This window comes from Rutidosis leptorrhynchoides, chromosome 4, assembly GCF_046630445.1.
Source record: "Rutidosis leptorrhynchoides isolate AG116_Rl617_1_P2 chromosome 4, CSIRO_AGI_Rlap_v1, whole genome shotgun sequence".
Taxonomy (NCBI): domain Eukaryota; kingdom Viridiplantae; phylum Streptophyta; class Magnoliopsida; order Asterales; family Asteraceae; genus Rutidosis; species Rutidosis leptorrhynchoides.
The window spans coordinates 482,927,896-482,948,141 of NC_092336.1; the positions used below are offsets into that span (position 1 = coordinate 482,927,896).

Below are 20,246 nucleotides of genomic sequence, written 5' to 3' on the forward strand. Positions count from 1 at the left end.
TAAGTGTGAACTGGGTTGGTACTTATTAGTTTGTTTCTGTTTAATTTGGACAATTAGGAGATCTTGTTCATGGCTAACTATATTCACAAAGATGTGATTATGATCACTCTTTTTTAAATTGATGCAGCTCCAATTACGTCATTTATGTCAAATTGGGTAAAAAAGTTTTATTTATTACTATTATTTAAGTGTTTGAAAAAACAAAAATTTGATTGTATATGCAAGATCCTTACATTGGTTTATTATTTGTTTATAAGCAGTTATCACAAATTGGTGGAGATGCATTAACAATAGCTGTGATTCCTGGTGATTTTGGGAAGCCAACAACAAGATTAGAAAAAAGCAAAAGTTAAAGATGGAACTTCTTAGTGGGTGAAACCGCATTAGGAAACAGTTAAATTCACTCGAGATCAAAAACCGCAAAATTCAATGAACAGGTCTATCGTTTTGTTGTTGCAACGGTACTCAACTACTGTAAATAGGTTACTTTATATCACGTGACTTGCACATGTACTTGCACTAACAGAGAGTTAACCAGAAGTTAAGTCAGAGACTAATTTGTGACGTTATTTTGCAATTAAGGACGATTTGGGAAATGGTATATAAGGGAAATCTTTGTAAGAATATTAATTTTAGAAAAAATAAATAAATAAATATTGAAGATTTATAAGAGATAGGAATTTTATGATACAAGAACAACCTACAACCTAGTTATTTACAAAGTAACCCAAAATCAAATTAAAAATTATGTAAATGAAAATGTCATGCAAATCATTTATACAACTAGTTGTTTAGCTACTTTTAATCATAATTCAAGAATCACGAATGTATAAGAATATAAACTATAATGGCGATACAAAAGTGTCTAAGATAAATTTCAAAGCATCATTGCTTTAAATTCATCAAAGCTAAGCACACCATCACCATTAAGATCAAACTCGTTAATCATATCAACACATTCATCAACACTTCTCGACTCACCAAGTCGATTCAACATCCGACTTAGGCTCTCTGGAGTTATGCAATCGGTCCCATCCATTTCGTACATTCTAAACGCTTTTCTCAAATCCTCGATTTTCTCGTCTTCTATTTCGCTTTCCATCAAACCAACAAATTCTTCAAACCCTAATTCTCCATTATTTCCATTTAACGCTCCAACCACGAACTCCATCTCTTCTACTAATATTTCTTCATCCGAAACTAAACCAATACGACGTTGTAATTCTAACGGAGAGATCATGCCGTTTCCATCTTCATCAAAATGATCGAATACACGTTTGTAATCATTAGCTTTGTTCATGATCTTGGAAGTTATTTATGTGTAGATTCTATTGTACGACAATTAAACAAATGAAGGAATTGGGATATTGAGTTGAAGTATAATGATCGGTTTATATATAGTTATTTTGGTGTTTTATTTACGCGTATAATTTGTCACCAGTATTGAATAAATACGTGAGCTTTAATTAATTTGATGCTCATACGAAACTAAATCGATTTGTTTGTGAAACTTACAAGTGCTTTCGCATGGTGATGAAGGTGCATGGAAAGTGCATAAATATATACGTATGTTTTACGGAATTTTTTTTTTTTATGACGTTACGTTTGGTTTATATACTGTATAAACCAAACAACCCTATTATAGTTTGTAACTTATAAAATGACTTCTCCAACATTTCAAAGAAATTATGATTTTTTATTGGTAATTAATAAATTTAATTCTAACGTTATAAAACAATCATATTGAATTTTAATTTATTTTTTATTCTATATATTAAATCATTGGTTTTAAACCTCTAGACGAGAAGACTCGATTCATGATCTATTTCAATTTCATGTATAAATCACGAAAGGTACGAAATAATAAAAAGTAGGTGAATAAATGCTATTAAGCTTTGTACCAATTTTTAATTTTTTTTTATATATTTTTTTATTTGACATAAACAAGGATAACATTATAATTATTCGTGCAAAACGCTTGAAAGCATTAAACAGACCTTAACAAGCTAACAAACCCCCGAGCCTCGAGCAACAAACTTTTACAAACCAAAATTACAAGAACAAAAGACTAGAAACGCCAAAACCACCACTATACCAATAAACGAGAACAACTTACCGTCTAACCATTTCTCATGTTATATTGATTTGATTGTTCACTATTTTTTCATTAGTCCTAATTAACTGTCCACCTTTAAAAGTAGATATAAATTAATAAAAATGAGATAAAATTATTTTATTTCCATAATATATGCATGTAAGGTAAAAAAAAAATATGATAAAAAGGTTAAACTGTGAAGTATAAAAAAGTAAAATCTGTACTGAAATTTTCAAACCGCTTGTTTTTTTTTTATCTGTGAACAATTACATTAGGAAGGAGAGAGTAGTATATAAGTGGTTATCCTTTTTTAGAAAACAATGTATAATCTAATTATATAAAATTAGATATAAACTGCAACAATCCGTCCCAGATTAAACTGATTAAGAAAGAATTTTAAGTTATTATAATCCTAAAGTAGTGGCTAAATTATACTTCTCAACGTGATGTTTAATGAAACATGGAGATATCTGATTATGTTACCATTTTAGCTTAGGGTGCATTGTATAAAGTTATACGAAGTAAACATGCCCTGTGTAATTCTCTTCTAGCTCCTTGCTAGAGAGATCGTTTGGTTGTTAATAATATTTCTGCCTTCCAAAAAAAAACGAAGTAAACATATAAATAGGTATGTTTTTTTTGTTCAGACTATCTGAAATATTTATGTATTTAATTGTAATGCACACGGTTTAACATACCCTCCTGATCACCTTAACATAGTATATACTAGTAGGATTAGAATATGAGAACTTTTATAAAAACATCACAGAACTATAACCACTGTTGTAAAAAATCGGATCAATTAATAATGAATTTTGCAACTATGACTACTAGAATACTTTTAGATGATTTATATAAAAAAAATTATTAAAAAAAAAATATAAGTGGCCACACAAACAATCAGAAACACTTCGCAATGATGTTGCTGAAAAATAAACTGACCAAAGCACGTTGTTATCGGCCTCGATTTATTTAGATTTTGGTAAATGGGCCTCACCTGCACCCAAATAATAACAAAAAAGTTAACACGGTTGATATTGGACATTTCAACTCCTAAATGGATCAAAAAAGGCCAATTAAATTAACATTAATCCATTGGACCTTACAGATCATTACGATACACAAAAATCATCACTTTTTACAAATGTATAAATATATCACATCACATAAATTAATAATTCACAAAATATATATTAACGTAGTAGAATACACTAATTAATACCGAATTTTTGGATAAATTTATTAATTTGAACGATGAATATATATCATTAGTGTTTTTTAAACAATATAACATTTGTTCCCGTTTGGTCCTATTCATAATGCATCATAAACGAATGTTTCACGTGTATTACAAGCAAATTTAACGAATATTTGCAAAAAGCAAAAGGATACGATCTAAATATATATTGGAATTTTTTAAAGATAGACTAAAGGTTATGTCTTTGAATTTTTTTTTGAACATGCATATTTTACTTGTACTTTGATGATAACCGCTTCAATAACTCATTATTAACTACTCCACTAACCTTGGTTAACCTTAATGTACTACTCCGATATTTTATGCATAATTTTTTTTATATAAAGATAGCCCTAAAAAAACTATGGTTTAAAAGCCTCATATATATTATCAAAAGACTTAATTAAGTCTTTGATCCCTAAAGTTTTATTTTTTTTTCATCATTATACCTAAAATATTTTTGTTTTATCCTAACCCTTAACGTTATGATATGGTTTCATTTAGATCCCTAGTTAATGGATTGAGTTAACGGCAGTTAACCATGAAGACCTAAATGAAACCATATCATTACTTTAAGGGTTAAGATGAAACATAAATACTTTAAGGACAAGGATGAAACAAAAATACTTTATGGACCAAGGGCGTAATTAAGTCAAGCGGGACCGACATTTTAGGAAAATAAATAACAATTACTCCGTACTTACTTATATATTTATAAGTATTTTTGTATTTTAGGGAAATACAAAAACAAATAAGGAGGGTCGAACTCCTGACCTCCTCTAAAGGAAGCAGGTCACCAACCGCTGGATCAAATCACAACTTCATAAAAATAAAAATAGATAACATTTTAGGGAAATAAATAACAATTTAGGGAAATAAATAACAATTCCCTAAAGTATTTTTGTATAACCCTTGTCCCAAAAATATTTTTGTTTTATCCTAACCCTTAAAGTAATGACATGGTTTCATTTAGGTCCCCATGGTTAACTGCCGTTAACTCAATCCGTTAACTGGGACCTAAATGAAACCATATCATAATTTTAAGGGTTAGGATGAAGCAAAAATACTTTAGGGGCATGGATAAAAATGATAAAACTTTAGGGACCAAGTGTGTAATTAAGTCTTATCACAAAAAGAAAAAAAAAACATAGAGGTCATATTTAACTTCCAAATATTTAATTTAGAACATTAACTCCTACACTACTAAAAGAAATGCAGAATTATGTATTATGTCGTATGACTGAACAAAACGACAATCATCCCCCAAATTACATATCACCCCCCGAGTTGTAATCACTTGCATGCATTAATTAGCTTGAAATTTAAGGGACCAATGAGAGCGCGACATGTGGCGCGAAAATCACATGTGATTGAAAAAAAAATTCAAAAATTTTTTATTTTCGAAAAAAATTATTTTTTTTTGAAAATTTTCTTTTGAAATTTTTTTTCATAATTTTTTTTTTTACAATCACATGTGATTCTGCATGTCAATCGCATGTGATTGTAAACCCAATCACATGTGATTATACATGTCAAATCCAATCACATGTGATTGTATAATTCAATCACATGTGATTGTGGAGGGTAAATCACATGTAATTGTAAAAAAAAAAAAAAAATATTCAAAAAAAAAAATTTTCTAAAAAAATTTTCAAAATTTTTTTTTTTTTTCAATCACATGTGATTTTCGCACCACATGTCACGCTCTCATTGATCCCTTGGATCTCAACTTAATTTATGGATTCAAACGAATATTTCTCATCCCCCCCCCCCTCAACTTACCTAACTTCTTAATTTTTCAGGGGTACAAAACGTAAACTAACCAATTTATTACCAAAATAGAAACTAACACCACCCAAATTTTACCGGGCTTTATCTTCCCCCTCGACCCAAATTAAAAACTTTCGCCACCACCTTTCAACTCGAAATAATTCTACGAACCCAACGCAACTTGTTGTAGGCGAACTGACGCTTTTTTTTAAAAAAAAAAGGCTAAATATTTCGGGCTATCTTTCAAACATAACACACCCGTGTCAACGTGTTTTTGATTCCGTAAATATATAACGTTACGTTAAATATCAGTATGTAACCAGAAAGGGTCTGCCGTATCGCGCGGGCCGATGAGGAAAATGTTGCAACCAAAAATCGGAACATATAATCGAATCTACCATTCCCTAATATACACCTTTCTTTCCTTAGAATATAAATTAAATAAAAATTTCCAACCACTTACGTATTACATCCATCATCAAAAATTCAATTTTCTTGTATATTACAACAAAAGATAATATCATAATTCATAATAAAAAAATAATAATATGCCTATATTAACTAGAACTTGCTATCATTGAACAAAATAAGAACATCAGTCAATTCATGGATTTGTATTGATCGTAAACTTATGTTCTAATCTTATCCAGACTTTCCGAGACCGTTTTCATCCGAGGTCGAATTTCAGGGTCTAGCTCGGTACACGAAAGGGCCAAATGAAACAAGGTTAGTAATTCTTTTTTTGCGTGTACTTCTTGAAGCAGCATCGGATCCACCATATCCGAAAGTGGGGTTTCCTCCTCGAACCCTTTCCTTACCCACTTCACTAGATCCGGGATCTCAATTGACGTCGAGGTTGTTGGAGACGAATGCTCTGGTGACTTTCCTGTTAGTAATTCAAGTAACACTACACCGAAAGAATAAACATCCCATTTTTGTGTAGGACGACTGGATACGGCTCGGGCTTCTGGTGCTCGATAGTTGTTCACTTTTACGGTATGAGTTGAGTTTAAGTACGGTAGGGCCCCACCCATGAATCCACCCCCGGATGATGGGTTGTTGCCCGTAATGTTTATTAAGCGATTTAAGCCAAAATCGGATATGTACGGTTGGTACTCGTTGTCAAGAAGAATATTAGATGGCTTGATGTCTCCATGAACGAACTTCCGAGGACTACATTCGTGGAGATATGCTAAGCCTCTCGCGGTTCCTTTTGTAATCCTTAACCTCGTAGACCATGAAAGAATTGTTGACGCTTGACCTCACATTTATCAAAAACGATTTATCAATTAAATGAGCTCGAAATACTATAAAATAAAATATCTAATTGTTTATCGTATAATTCTTCGTGGTATAAGAGCAAGTAGTAAAAGATACCTCTTAGCGCAGAAGCCAAATTGCCGTTCGAAATGAAATCGCTAATGAGAAGTTTTTCATCGGGAGCCCAATAATAAGCTCGCAATCTCACCACATTCGGGTGCTTCACTTTCCCGATTGCTTGAACCTCGGTCACGAACTCCTTATATCGTTGTTCGCCTCCTTCTCCCAAACGTCTCACCGCAACCGGAATTCCATTCCCGAGCACTACTTTATACACAATTCCTAGCCCACTTTTTCCTAATACATAAGCGGAAGCTCTCAACAATTCATCCAACTCGAAACTAAATCCTTTGTCAATGGTCACTAATTGTCCGCCTTCACCACCACCATTACCACTACCACCCCCACCAACACCACTACCTTTTTCGGATTCCAGATCCGAATCAGTGCTATAAAATCCACGTACACAAGGAAAAGAGCAAAATCTTGATTTTTGATTCCCACCAAATCTACCATGTAAAGTACAACTACAACCATTTGAATCTTTTTTCCTCCAATAGAAATAAACAATAATTAATCCAATTAATGCCACCCCAACTGCATCCGCTACAGATATTAGTATAATTAAACCCGGTTTTAACCCACTTTTGGAATCATTATCATCACCCATCGGAGTCAAACTTTGACCCCCCGGAGCCATTGTTGGACTATTATTCTGACAAGTTTTTTGTAAAGGAAATCCACAAAGTAACGGATTGTTTAAAAACGCCGTCGGACCTTGATTTGCGAAAGAACCCACTTGGGGAATTTTTCCGGTGAAGTTATTATGCCGAAGGTCAAAACTAACGGTCAACGGTAGATCACCTAATGATTCCGGCAGCTCCCCGTTAAAATTATTGAATGAAAGATTTAAAGTTCCTGATAATGATTTCAATTGCCCAATATCTAAAGGCAAAGGCCCACTAAATGAATTTGAAGATAAATCAAGTTGAACTAAGTTCGCTAACTCCGGGAACACGCCTGCCGGAAGTTCACCGGAAAAGTTATTTCCTGCCAAAATTAACCTTTCCAACTGCCGGCAAGTTCCAAGGAACCTTTTTAGTGTACCTGTGATTGAATTATGTGAAAAATCCACATTCTGAAGACGTGGAGGGTTGCAAATTGACGCCGGAAGTTCGCCGGAAAGATTGTTACCGTACAAAAAAATACTGTGAAGTGACGTGGCGTTGAATATTTGATTAGGAATTGAGCCATAGAAGTTGTTGTTATGTAGATTAAGTCGCCGGAGATATACTAAATTTCCGAGTTCCGACGGGATGTATCCCGTGAGGCTTCTTCCGGCGAGTGCTAGTCCGACGACACGTGGGTCTGACTCTCCTGAAATGTTGGCGCACGTGACACCAGTCCAGTGACATGGGGTTGCATCGTTGTCATTCCAGTCAGAGAAAACGGTTGTGCCGCCATCCACGGCGGATTTTATGGTGAGTAATGAGAGACCGTCGGAGGTGAGTGCGGTGGCATAAAAATCGAGTAAAATTAGAAATGATAATAACCCATTAATTATAAGGTTCAACATGCTAAGAATTTGTAATCAAGTTTTGATTTTTTTGTACTTTGATGAAAGAAATCAAGAATTCTTGAAATGGGACATTGGTGTTATGGTATTTGATGGAAATTGTGTGGTGGTTGTGGGTGGAGGGTGATGGTGGAAGAGGGTGGTGGTGGGTAGTGGTATTTATGAGAAATAGACAATGAGGAAATGTATGGAGATGGGCCCTACGTTCATTGGTGTTCCTAGAAGTAGAAGGAAAGCAATGGGAGCTTTATATGTGTTTTGTATAATTATCAAGTTTGATTTGAAGTAGAATTGGGTGTTATGGCAATTACTATTACATTGTTGAAAATGAAGGAAGCATTTTAGTAATATCATTTATTGTGTATTGTGAATGTGAACTTAATGCTATTAAAATTGTTTATCAAAAACATTATTGTACTACTGTAAATGTTATTGTTTAACTGTTTATGGGCAATAATAAAACGCTACACCGAATTTTTAAAAGCTATCATTGTTTAACTGTTTATGGGCAATAATAAAACGCTACACCGAATTTTTTTTGTGAGATGGTTTGTGATTATTCATGTAGAGTATATTCAAATGGAAAAATCTTAGCTTAGTTGTCTGATAAGCATAGAATATTCCGGTCGGGTTCAGTCCATGCTTGACATCAAAGAAGGGGGATTTAAGGGTCGATTGGGTTTAACTCTGAAACGCCCCGTCCTAATCCATCCGGACGAAGTCCACATTGATTATAAACGATTCACAACAGTTGATTACATCGCGAGATACTTGACCTCTATATGATACATTTTACAAACACTGCATTCATTTTTGAAAAGACAATCTTTCATTACATCGAAATTTGACGACACGCATACCATTTCATAATATATCTAACTATAATTGATTTAATAATAATCTTGATGAACTCAACGACTCGAATGCAACGTCTTTTGAAATATGTCATAAATGACTCCAAGTAATATCTCTAAGATGAGCAAATGCACAGCGGAAGATTTCTTTAATACATGAGAATAAACATGCTTTAAAGTGTCAACCAAAAGGTTGGTGAGTTCATTAGTTTAACATAAATAATCATTTCCATCATTTTAATAGACCACAAGATTTGCATTTCTCATAAATATACGTCTCATGCATAGAGACAAAAATAATCATTCATATGGATTGAACACCTGGTAATCGACATTCACAATATACATATAAGAATATCCCCATCATTCCGGGATCCTCCTTCGGACATGATATAAATTTCGAAGTACTAAAGCATCCGGTACTTTGGATGGGGCTTGTTGGGCCCGATAGATCTATCTTTAGGATTCGCGTCAATTAGGGTGTCTGTTCCCTAATTCTTAGATTACCAGACTTAATAAAAAAGGGCATATTCGATTTCAATAATTCTACCATAGAATGTAGTTTCACGTACTTGTGTCTATTTCGTAAAACAGTTATAAAAGCAGCGCATGTATTCTCAGTCCCAAAAATATATATTGCAAAAGCATTTAAAAAGAGAGTAATGAAACTCGCGCATATAATTATTGTAAAACAGTTAATAAAGCATTTGCATGTATTTTCAGTCCTAAAAATGTAAAGAGTAAAAGGAGAGCAAATGAAACTCAAGCATATAATTATTGTAAAACAGTTAATAAAGCATTTGCATGTATTCTCAGTCCCAAAGATGTAAAGAGTAAAAGGGGAGCAAATGAAACTCACGCATATAATTATTGTAAAACAGTTAATAAAGCATTTGCAGAGCAAATGAAACTCACGCATATAATTATTGTAAAACAGTTAATAAAGCATTTGCATATATTCTCAGTCCCAAAAATGTAAAGAGTAAAAGGGGAGCAAATGAAACTCACCTAATGTATTTTGTAGTAAAAATACATATGACTATATTGAACAATGCAGGGTTGACCTCGGATTCACGAACCTATATCATTTGTATATATATATATATATATTAACACGTATAAACGTAATCGAACAAACTTTATATATTATATCTTAAATTATATATTATATGTATATATTTAATTTGTATGTATATTTAAAATGACTAATTTTTATTGTAATAGTAATAATAACATTTATAGTAATAGTGATAATAGTAATAATATAGTTATTTATAGTAATAATAACATTTATAGTAATAGTGATAATAGTAATAATATAGTTATTTATAGTAATAATAATGAAAATCAAAATAAAAGTTTTGATAATTCTAATATTAATAATAATGATAATGATAATACTACTTATTAATGATACTAATATTCTTAATATTAATGTTAGTAGTGACAATACTTAACATAACAATATTCTTAATCATAATAATAATAATAACATTTGTTCTAATAATAATGTTAATGATAATTAGGATAATTAATAATAATAATAATAATAATAGTAATAATAAAAATAATAATAATAATAATAATAATAATAATAATAATAATAATAATAATAATAATAATAATAATAATAATAATAATAATAATAATAATAATAATAATAATAAGTTACAACCTTGAAGAGAAGTTCAAAAAGAAAGCCACCGCCCGGACTCGAACACACGACCTCCCGCTCACACCACAACACCTCAAGCCAATCGGCTACTTCAGTTTTTCTGTTTAATACACTAAACTAAACCTATAAAACCCGTAATAAGCTTTATCTGTTTCAGCCCATTGCTAAAATCCTGCAGCCCAATTAAATTTCCAATTCAATAAGCCAGAGAGAAAAAATTAGCAGGCCAATAACAAAAAAAAATATGGTGTCGGTCAGTTTTTCTTCCAGCTGGATTCCACGATCAACAACCCTACATCCTCATCGTCAACTAATATCACACGTCGACATAATATAGTGGTAGGGTATTCGATAAAAAAAAAATAAAAGAAGCAGCGAATTATGCAGCCTTTCTCAACCACTCCTATCTTCATATTATATTCAAATGGGGATATTGTATTTAGGGTTGTCAGCCAAAAGAGAGAACACTTGATAGTAGTTCCATTCATTATCTTTTATATCTATTAAATGGGTTTTTGTTTATTAAAATAAACTAACAAAGGTTGTAGGCTTGCAAGTGGGTTCGCTTGGTTTATTGAATGAAGTAGCATCACAGCAACGGCAGCCAAAAACAGTGAAGGGAAAGGCAGTAGCTGTAACGAATATAATGGTGGTTTGTGTCGGGGTTTACAGCAGAAAAAGGAAATATAGAAAGGTGGTATTTGTAGCAGCTAAATAAAACAGTTTTGGTTTGATAAGGGTGGCGGTTTGGGTGGTTTACACGACAGAAAAACAGCAGTAGAAAGAAGTAGCAACAGGTGCAGTTTGGTGGTGGTTCGGTTATCATGAACAACAACAATTCCAATAGGTTTTGGTTAGTTTTTTTTTTTTTTTTTTTTTTTTTTTTTTTGATAGTTGATGTCGAGCATCGAAGTAGAAACAGAAAGTGTAACAATAGCAGTTTAAAACAGTGATGATGGTTGGGCTTGACAAACCAGAAAAGGGAAACGGTGGTGGTGTTTGATAGTCATCGGACAAAAGAGAGGAAGAAAAGAGGAGAGGGTATCGTAAATTTTTACTTGAAATTATAATTTGATTTTTTTTTCTAATTTTGATCGAATTGTGATTGCAGAGTATTACAAAGAGGTTAGTAGATAATAATACCATGTAATCGAATCAATTAGATATTGTCTTGTAGTTTTAATAAACCGACCAGTTGTACCAATTTGAAATTGAAAAAGGGAAATTCATGAGCAGGTATATCTTTTCTAGTCAATTCGTACAATTTATTTGTTATTAATTTCAACTCAGTTTTGTTTTGTTCTCCCTGGATGAGTCGACAAAATTTGGAAAGCAGATAAAGATATATAACGGATTTTGTACAGATTCTCAACTTTTAGTTTATATTTAATTAACCATATTTATAAATGTATTAATAATTATAATCTTGATAATATTATTAGTTATAATGAAACTACTATTAATAATAAATAATAATATGAATATTTTAATAATGACATTAATGATTTCTTTATAAAAATAATAAGTTTGACAATAATCAATACTAATGATAATTATAATAAAAATACTGATTTTTAATGATAAATATAATAATAATTATAAAAGTAATAATAATAATAATAATAATGTAATAATTTACATGCATTAAATTTCATAACTAACAAAAATAACAATCTTGTTAGTACTGATATTAATATATATTCTAATGTTAATTTTAATATTAATAATAGTAACGAAAGTAATAATAATAATATTTATATATTACTATATCTAAACTTGTAATTATATTTAATATAATAACCTTACATATGTCATTTATATATATATATATATATATATATATATATATATATATATATATATATATATATATATATATATATATATATATTACTAATACAATTTGCAATTACATTCATTAATAATTATATCATATATTATATGAACACATCTATATATAGCTTTATTTTAATATCTACTTATTATTTTGTATATTATTTTACATACTTAATCTAAGTTATCAAATTGTATCTTATTATTTTAATTTATGATATATATACCTACATTTATTTACAATCACTTGTTCGTGAATCGTCGAGAGCAGTCGAAGGTCAAATGAATATATGAAACAGTTCAAACTTTTTGAGACTCAACATTACATACTTTGCTTATCGTGTCGGAAACATATAAAGATTAAGTTTAAATTTGGTCGGAATTTCTCGGGTCATCACAGTACCTACCCGTTAAAGAAATTTCGTCCCGAAATTTGAGTGAGGTGGTCATGGCTAACAATAAAAATGTTTTCATGACGAATATGAGCTGATAACTAGAGTTTTATTACCATAGAGTAATAAGGATAAAATAATTTGAGTATTCGAAGAGTACGAATGAAGTTATCACCAAAGAGTGAAATTAGGATTCAAAGATTCGTCTTAGCTTTTGACGTGGTCACTGTTGAATTCCGGAATTCAAAGGATTTAAAAAAAATCTTCGAAATCTAAAAAAAAAATTGATTCCTCGGCGAATAAGGAAATTAAAATCTCTATAATTAAATACGATGATCTGCCTCGTTTACTCTGTCTGATATTTCCATTATAAATTAAACTTTTTCCGTTCCATTATCCTCACCATCCCTATACCTTCTTTCTTAATTCATACATCCAAAAGATTGTGAAAATGCTTAATTCAGTTCTGATCCTTGTCCTTATCCTGACTATCGCCACAATCATTCTCCTTTTCCAACTTCCACCGGAGGAATCTGTTTTCTTCTATTTCACCCTTGAGGTTATAGTGTTTTTAAATTCTCCCGTGTCTTTATGTTGCGATAAACATTGACATACATGGTTTGTAATTTATGGGTTGTTATCGGGCTTTATATCCTCCTTTATATTTCGGAGCTCCATGCTTTTGTTTTCTCTTCCCGACTTTAAATCAAGCGAATAATGATCCAGAATTCATAGATATGAATTTCGAAATGAACATAGTTAATGTTCTAAGAAAGAAATGGTAATAGCACGATCTTGATTCGTCAAATTACCAGAATATCCGGGAAAGATAGAACTATCAAGAAAATATTTTCTTGATATGTTTATAGATTAGACAGAACGTAAGAGTCGTGTAACATGGCACATGATGATGTTATGGTCTGTGAATCATCACGTTCCATTTAGAAACTCAACATGACTTACTGTAATATAATCACGTTGATCAAGTGTCATTATATTATACTAACTCATGCTTCAATTCCCAACACTTCTCCAGAATTCATTCATAATTTATACTTAGATGTTACAGAATATTGAAAACTAAAACAGTTTTCAATATGATGTAATACAGATAGCACGAAGAGGTATATAATTTCGGACGAGAATATTTATGAAAATATCTTCTGAAGTATCGAAGATATTTATGATGATATTTTGGAATTTCTAAGTTCGAAAGTTGATAAGAAAAATATTTTTCGCAAGATTTTAACATGACTTCGGAGCAGGATATTCTCTAAAGATTTCATCGGATCCAGAATTACCTGGATTCTTTGAATATAGGGTTTGGTCCTTGTATTTGTCCTTGGTCTCCTTCATGGTTAGCTCAATCCGTTTTCCAGTTCCAACTTTTCTGAACCTTTCCAACATACTATTCTTTATTATCAAACTTCTGGCTGTTAAGATCGTTTACGATTGTCTACGGTTTCTGCTGCTTCATTCAGCTCTTTCAATATTCAGAGTATTGATTTGTAGACTGGGTGCTTTTCAAAATTTCAGAATGGAAGGTCATTATTCTAAGAGATAAATGTTATACATTTAACTATTGGTGTAGATATGCTGTGAGTATTCAAAGTACTGATTGCCGATTCCTCTACATTGACTGCTACCATATCTGAATTATTGGTTATCGATCCGAGGTGATTTCAAGAGAATAGTTTTTAGATGATTAAACGCTGACGGTAATATGGTGGAATACAAAAGGTTCTCTGGTAACAATAAAAGAGCACGTATATATATCAAGGTTATAATAAGGTTGTTTCGAACGAAAATTCGAAGTTGACTTGCTGGAGCTGTGACAAAATTTGCTACTTTAAAAGGGATTACCAAGTTATTTTGGGTAATAATAACACTAAAGAATTAGCACAGCTATGTGTTAAACGTTTACTCAGGTTCCTAGTGTTTTTTCAGATGCATAACTATATGCATAAGTTCTTCCTTTCGTAGATGAAGTGCGGTTGGTTCCTCCTCTCAATTGAGGTGTTTTCAAGAGTCATGAAAGGTTTTGTACGCAGATTGTAATTGTCAAGATACCAATGAGGTTTAAGATGAAATCAAGTGGCAACTTGAAGAATTGTTTAGTTTCATATGTTATAATCCATATTTTAATTCATTTTAATTGTCCAATGTTGGCAGTCCACAGTTGATAGTCCACAGTTAGCAATTCAATAATTCATATATAATATTCGAATTAATTAATACATATCATGACCCGTGTACATGTCTCAGACTCGATCACAACTCAAACTATATATATTATTTGAGAATCAACCTCAACTCTGTATAGAGAACTCGATCATTACTGCATATAGAGTGTCTATGGTTATTCCAAATAATATATATAGATGCGTCGATATGATATATCAAAACCTTGTATACGTGTCCCGATACTTAAAGTGCGTGAAATAAATAACAGAAATTAAATGACGATAAATAAAATTGCGAGAATATAAATTGCGATAATTAAATTGCGAAAAATAAAATGTAACCAGTTAGCTAGGAACAGTTAGCGTGGATTCTTAACAAAATTCTTCTCATAATTAATTTGTTTGTTTCTAACAAATTTTATTTTGTAAAATATTTTCTTCATTATGCCACTTGTCGGATTCTGATAGGTCAAAATCCAATTACAAAATTGAATGAAAATGGTTATTCTGCGGTGAACAGATACGTATATCGGTGGATGTAAGTAGGATAATAAATGACCGTTGAATTAGATTCAAAGAATGTATAGTGTAACTTATTAATGTGAAATCTAAATATTCCTCGGGTATTACCTACCCGTTAAAATATTTTCACCATTAACAGTTTGTACGAAAGAATTTTTTTTTAATTACAATCTTTATGAAAATATATATATATATATATATATATATTTTCTTCAGATGTAATCATGGATTTAATGAGTCATATGATATTAAACTCATTTGATTTACCGTTTGAACAAGAATATATAATCTCTAAAGCATTAGAGTTTACATAATCATCATGTCGAACGAAGATAAATGATGTAGAACGTCATGTAGAACGATGATTATACTCGAGGTACAGAATGAGATGTCGAAGCTAATGATGCGGATGTTGTTGTTGGTGGTACTAGTGCTGTTGGTGCTAAGGTTGGTGATGTGACTGGTGTTGGTGATACTGCTGGTACTTGCAAACTGTGTACCGTGCTCTCTAAAGTTAACACTCGAGCTCGGAGTTCTTTAACTTCTTCTACTAACCCTGGTTGGTTATCAGTGTGAGGTAGAGATTGGATATCTTCTCTATTTCCATTAATGGTAGTCTCAAGACGAAAAATTCTGGCAAAAAGGGTATAAACGGTGTTGCGAACAGGTTCGTCGGTGAGCTGGTCGAGTACTCCAAGGTTAGGTGGTAGATTCGATTCATGATATGGAGTACCTTCTTCCCTTCTCCATAGGGTGAGTATGTCGCGAACCCACCCCCATTTTCTCCAGTAATCACGATAGTTGATTGATTGATGTGCTTCTGTCACGCTGTCTTCGGAGTCAGAGGAGCTTGGTCGATTCGTAGAGGCCATCTTACGCGATCTCAGGAAAGATTTTTGATATGAAGAGTTTAGTGACAGTAATTTATAGTTGGATGGTATTCTCAATGCATAATTTACATAGATATATATAGTACTAGGATCCCTTAAATTAAGGAGAAATTTACGAGAGATATCAGGCAAGGTCTACAGTAACAGATACGCTAAGATATGAATTGTCAGATACGCTAAGATATGAATTTTGTCTATACACTATTCATGCAGTCAATGCAGTAAAACGTGTCTAGACTAAGAATAATGAGCATGTAATTTCCTAAGAATGATAAGCAGATGATTTTCGACAAAAATGATAAGCAAAACTTTTGACATGCAGACACAGTCGAAGTCCAGACTCACTAATGCATCTTAACGACTATCAGTTAGACACACTAATGCAAGACCCGGTTCACTAAGACCACCGCTCTGATACCAACTGAAACGCCCCGTCCTAATCCATCCGGACGAAGTCCATATTGATTATAAATGATTCACAATAGTTGATTACATCGCGAGATACTTGACCTCTATATGATACATTTTACAAACATTGCATTCATTTTTGAAAAGACAATATTTCATTACATCGAAAGTTGACGACAGGCATACCATTTCATAATATATCTAACTATAATTGATTTAATAATAATCTTGATGAACTCAACGACTCGAATGCAACGTCTTTTGAAATATGTCATAAATGACTCCAAGTAATATCTCTAAGATGAACAAATGCACAGCGGAAGATTTCTTTAATACCTGAGAATAAACATGCTTTAAAGTGTCAACCAAAAGGTTGGTGAGTTCATTAGTTTAACATAAATAATCATTTCCATCATTTTAATAGACCACAAGATTTGCATTTCTCATAAATATACGTCCCATGCATAGAGACAAAAATAATCATTCATATGGATTGAACACCTGGTAATCGACATTCACAATATACATATAAGAATATCCCCATCATTCCGGGATCCTCCTTCGGACATGATATAAATTTCGAAGTACTAAAGCATCCGGTACTTTGGATGGGGCTTGTTGGGCCCGATAGATCTATCTTTAGGATTCGCGTCAATTAGGGTGTCTGTTCCCTAATTCTTAGATTACCAGACTTAATAAAAAGGGGCATATTCGATTTCGATAATTCTACCATAGAATGTAGTTTTACGTACTTGTGTCTATTTCGTAAAACAGTTATAAAAGCAGCGCATGTATTCTCTGTCCCAAAAATATATATTGCAAAAGCATTTAAAAAGGGAGTAATGAAACTCACGCATATAATATATTGTAAAACAGTTAATAAAGCATTTGCATGTATTCTCAGTCCCAAAAATGTAAAGAGTAAAAGGAGAGCAAATAAAACTCACGCATATAATTATTGTAAAACAGTTAATAAAGCATTTGCATGTATTCTCAGTCCCAAAAATGTAAAGAGTAAAAGGGGAGCAAATGAAACTCACGCATATAATTATTGTAAAACAGTTAATAAAGCATTTGCATGTATTCTCAGTCCCAAAAATGTAAAGAGTAAAAGGGGAGCAAATGAAACTCACGCATATAATTATTGTAAAACAGTTAATAAAGCATTTGCATGTATTCTCAGTCCCAAAAATGTAAAGAGGAAAAGGGGAGCAAATGAAACTCACCTAATGTATTTTGTAGTAAAAATACATATGACTATATTGAACAATGCAGGGTTGACCTCGGATTCACGAACCTATATCATTTGTATATATATATTAACACGTATAAACGTAATCGAACAAACTTTATATATTATATCTTAAATTATATTATATATATATATATATATATATATATATATATATATATATATATATATATATATATAATTTGTATGTATATTTAAAATGACTAATTTTTATTGTAATAGTAATAATAACATTTATAGTAATAGTGATAATATAGTTATTTATAGTAATAATAATGAAAATAAAAATAAAAGTTTTGATAATTCTAATATTAATAATAATGATAATGATAATACTACTTATTAATGATACTAATATTCTTAATATTAATGTTAGTAGTGACAATACTTAACATAACAATATTCTTAATCATAATAATAATAATAACATTTGTTCTAATAATAATGTTAATGATAATTAGGATAGTTAATAATAATAATAATAGTAATAATAAAAATAATAATAATAATAATAATAATAATAATAATAATAATAATAATAATAATAATAATAATATTAATAATATTAATAATAATAATAATAATAATATTAATAATAAGTTACAACCTTGAAGAGAAGTTCAAAAAGAAAGCCACCGCCCGGACTGGAACACACGACCTCCCGCTCACACCACAACACCTCAAACCAATCGGCTACTTTAGTTTTTCTGTTTAATACACTAAACTAAACCTATAAAACCCATAATAAGCTTTATCTGTTTCAGCCCATTGCTAAAATCCTGCGGCCCAATTAAATTTCCAATTCAATAAGCCCGAGAGAAAAAATTAGCAAGCCAATAACAAAAAAAATATGGTGTCGGTCAGTTTTTCTTCCAGCTGGATTCCACGATCAACAACCCTACATCCTCATCGTCAACTAATATCACACGTCGACATAATATAGTGGTAGGGGATTCGATAAAAAAAATAAAAGAAGCAGCGTATTCTGCAGCCTTTCTCAACCACTCCTATCTTCATATTATATTCAAATGGGGATATTGTATTTGGGGTTGTCGGCCAAAAGAGAGAACACTTGATAGTAGTTCCATTCATTATCTTTTATATCTATTAAATGGGTTTTTGTTTATTAAAATAACCTAACAAAGGTTGTAGGCTTGCAAGTGGGTTCGCTTGGTTTATTGAATGAAGTAGCATCACAGTAACGGCAGCCAAAAATAGTGAAGGGAAAGGCAGTAGCTGTAACAAATATAATGGTGGTTTGTGTCGAGGTTTACAGCAGAAAAAGGAAATATAGAAAGGTGGTATTTGTAGCAGCTAAATAAAATAGTTTTGGTTTGATAAGGGTGGCGGTTTAGGTGGTTTACACGACAGAAAAACAGCAGTAGAAGGAAGTAGCAACAGGTGCAGTTTGGTGGTGGTTCGGTTATCATGAACAACAACAATTCCAATAGGTTTGGGTTAGTTTTTTTTTTTTTTTTTTTTTTTTGATAGTTGATGTCGAGCATCGAAGTAAAAATAGAAAGTGTAACAATAGCAGTTTAAAACATTGATGATGGTTGGGCTTGACAAACCAGAAAAGGGAAACGTGTAGTGACCCGAACTTTTCCATGTTTATATATATATTAAATGAAATTGTTATTTACATGATTAAGTGTTTCCAACATGTTAAGCAATCAAACTTGTTAAGACTTGATTAATTGAAATAGGTTTCATATAGACAATTGACCACCCAAGTTGACCGGTGATTCACGAACGTTAAAACTTGTAAAAACTATACGATGACATATATATGGTTATATATATAGTTAACATGATTTTATTATAAGTATGTATCTCATTAGGTATTTTAACAACGAGTTATATACATAAAAATGAGACTATTAATTTAAGAAACTCAAAAACGATATATATAACGATTATCGTTATAACAACGTCTTACTAGGTACATATGAATCATATTAAGATATTGATACACTTGGTTAATTATGTTAAATTATAAGTAAATATATTATTAAGTGTATTAACAATGAAATACATATGTAAAAATAAGACTGCTAACTTAATGATTTCGAAACGAGACATATATGTAACGATTATCGTTGTAACGACATTTAACTGTATATATATCATACTAAGATATATTATATATCATAATATCATGATAATATAACAATTTAACATCTCATTTGTTATAATAAACAATGGGTTAACAACATTCAACAAGATCGTTAACCTAAAG

General features: G+C 31.4%; 2 protein-coding genes across 2 annotated transcripts; both read right to left on the reverse strand.

Moving 5' to 3' along the window:
* Window positions 1–655: 655 nt before the first annotated feature.
* Window positions 656–1,349, reverse strand: LOC139844585 (calcium-binding protein CML38-like). The gene has a single exon (XM_071834817.1). It carries the CDS (start codon window positions 1,298–1,300, stop codon window positions 878–880), a length of 423 nt encoding a protein of 140 aa, XP_071690918.1. The 5' UTR covers window positions 1,301–1,349; the 3' UTR covers window positions 656–877.
* A 4,250-nt stretch (window positions 1,350–5,599) lies between these two features.
* LOC139844584 (receptor protein kinase-like protein ZAR1) lies at window positions 5,600–8,211 on the reverse strand. Its single transcript, XM_071834816.1, has 2 exons — window positions 6,480–8,211; window positions 5,600–6,363 (listed from the first exon to the last, which is right to left on the reverse strand). The coding sequence occupies exons 1-2, from the start codon at window positions 7,996–7,998 to the stop codon at window positions 5,732–5,734; spliced, it is 2,151 nt and encodes a 716-aa protein (XP_071690917.1). The 5' UTR covers window positions 7,999–8,211; the 3' UTR covers window positions 5,600–5,731.
* Between the last annotated feature and the right edge of the window lie 12,035 nt (window positions 8,212–20,246).

Bases quoted from the DNA above. Each gene is read 5' to 3' on its own strand.
- LOC139844585 (XM_071834817.1), bottom strand. From the start codon at position 1,300: ATGAACAAAGCTAATGATTACAAACGTGTATTCGATCATTTTGATGAA.
- LOC139844584 (XM_071834816.1), bottom strand. From the start codon at position 7,998: ATGTTGAACCTTATAATTAATGGGTTATTATCATTTCTAATTTTACTC. The intron at 6,364-6,479 runs GTATCTTTTACT...GATAAATGTGAG, and splicing joins TTTGGCTTCTGCGCTAAGAG to GTCAAGCGTCAACAATTCTT.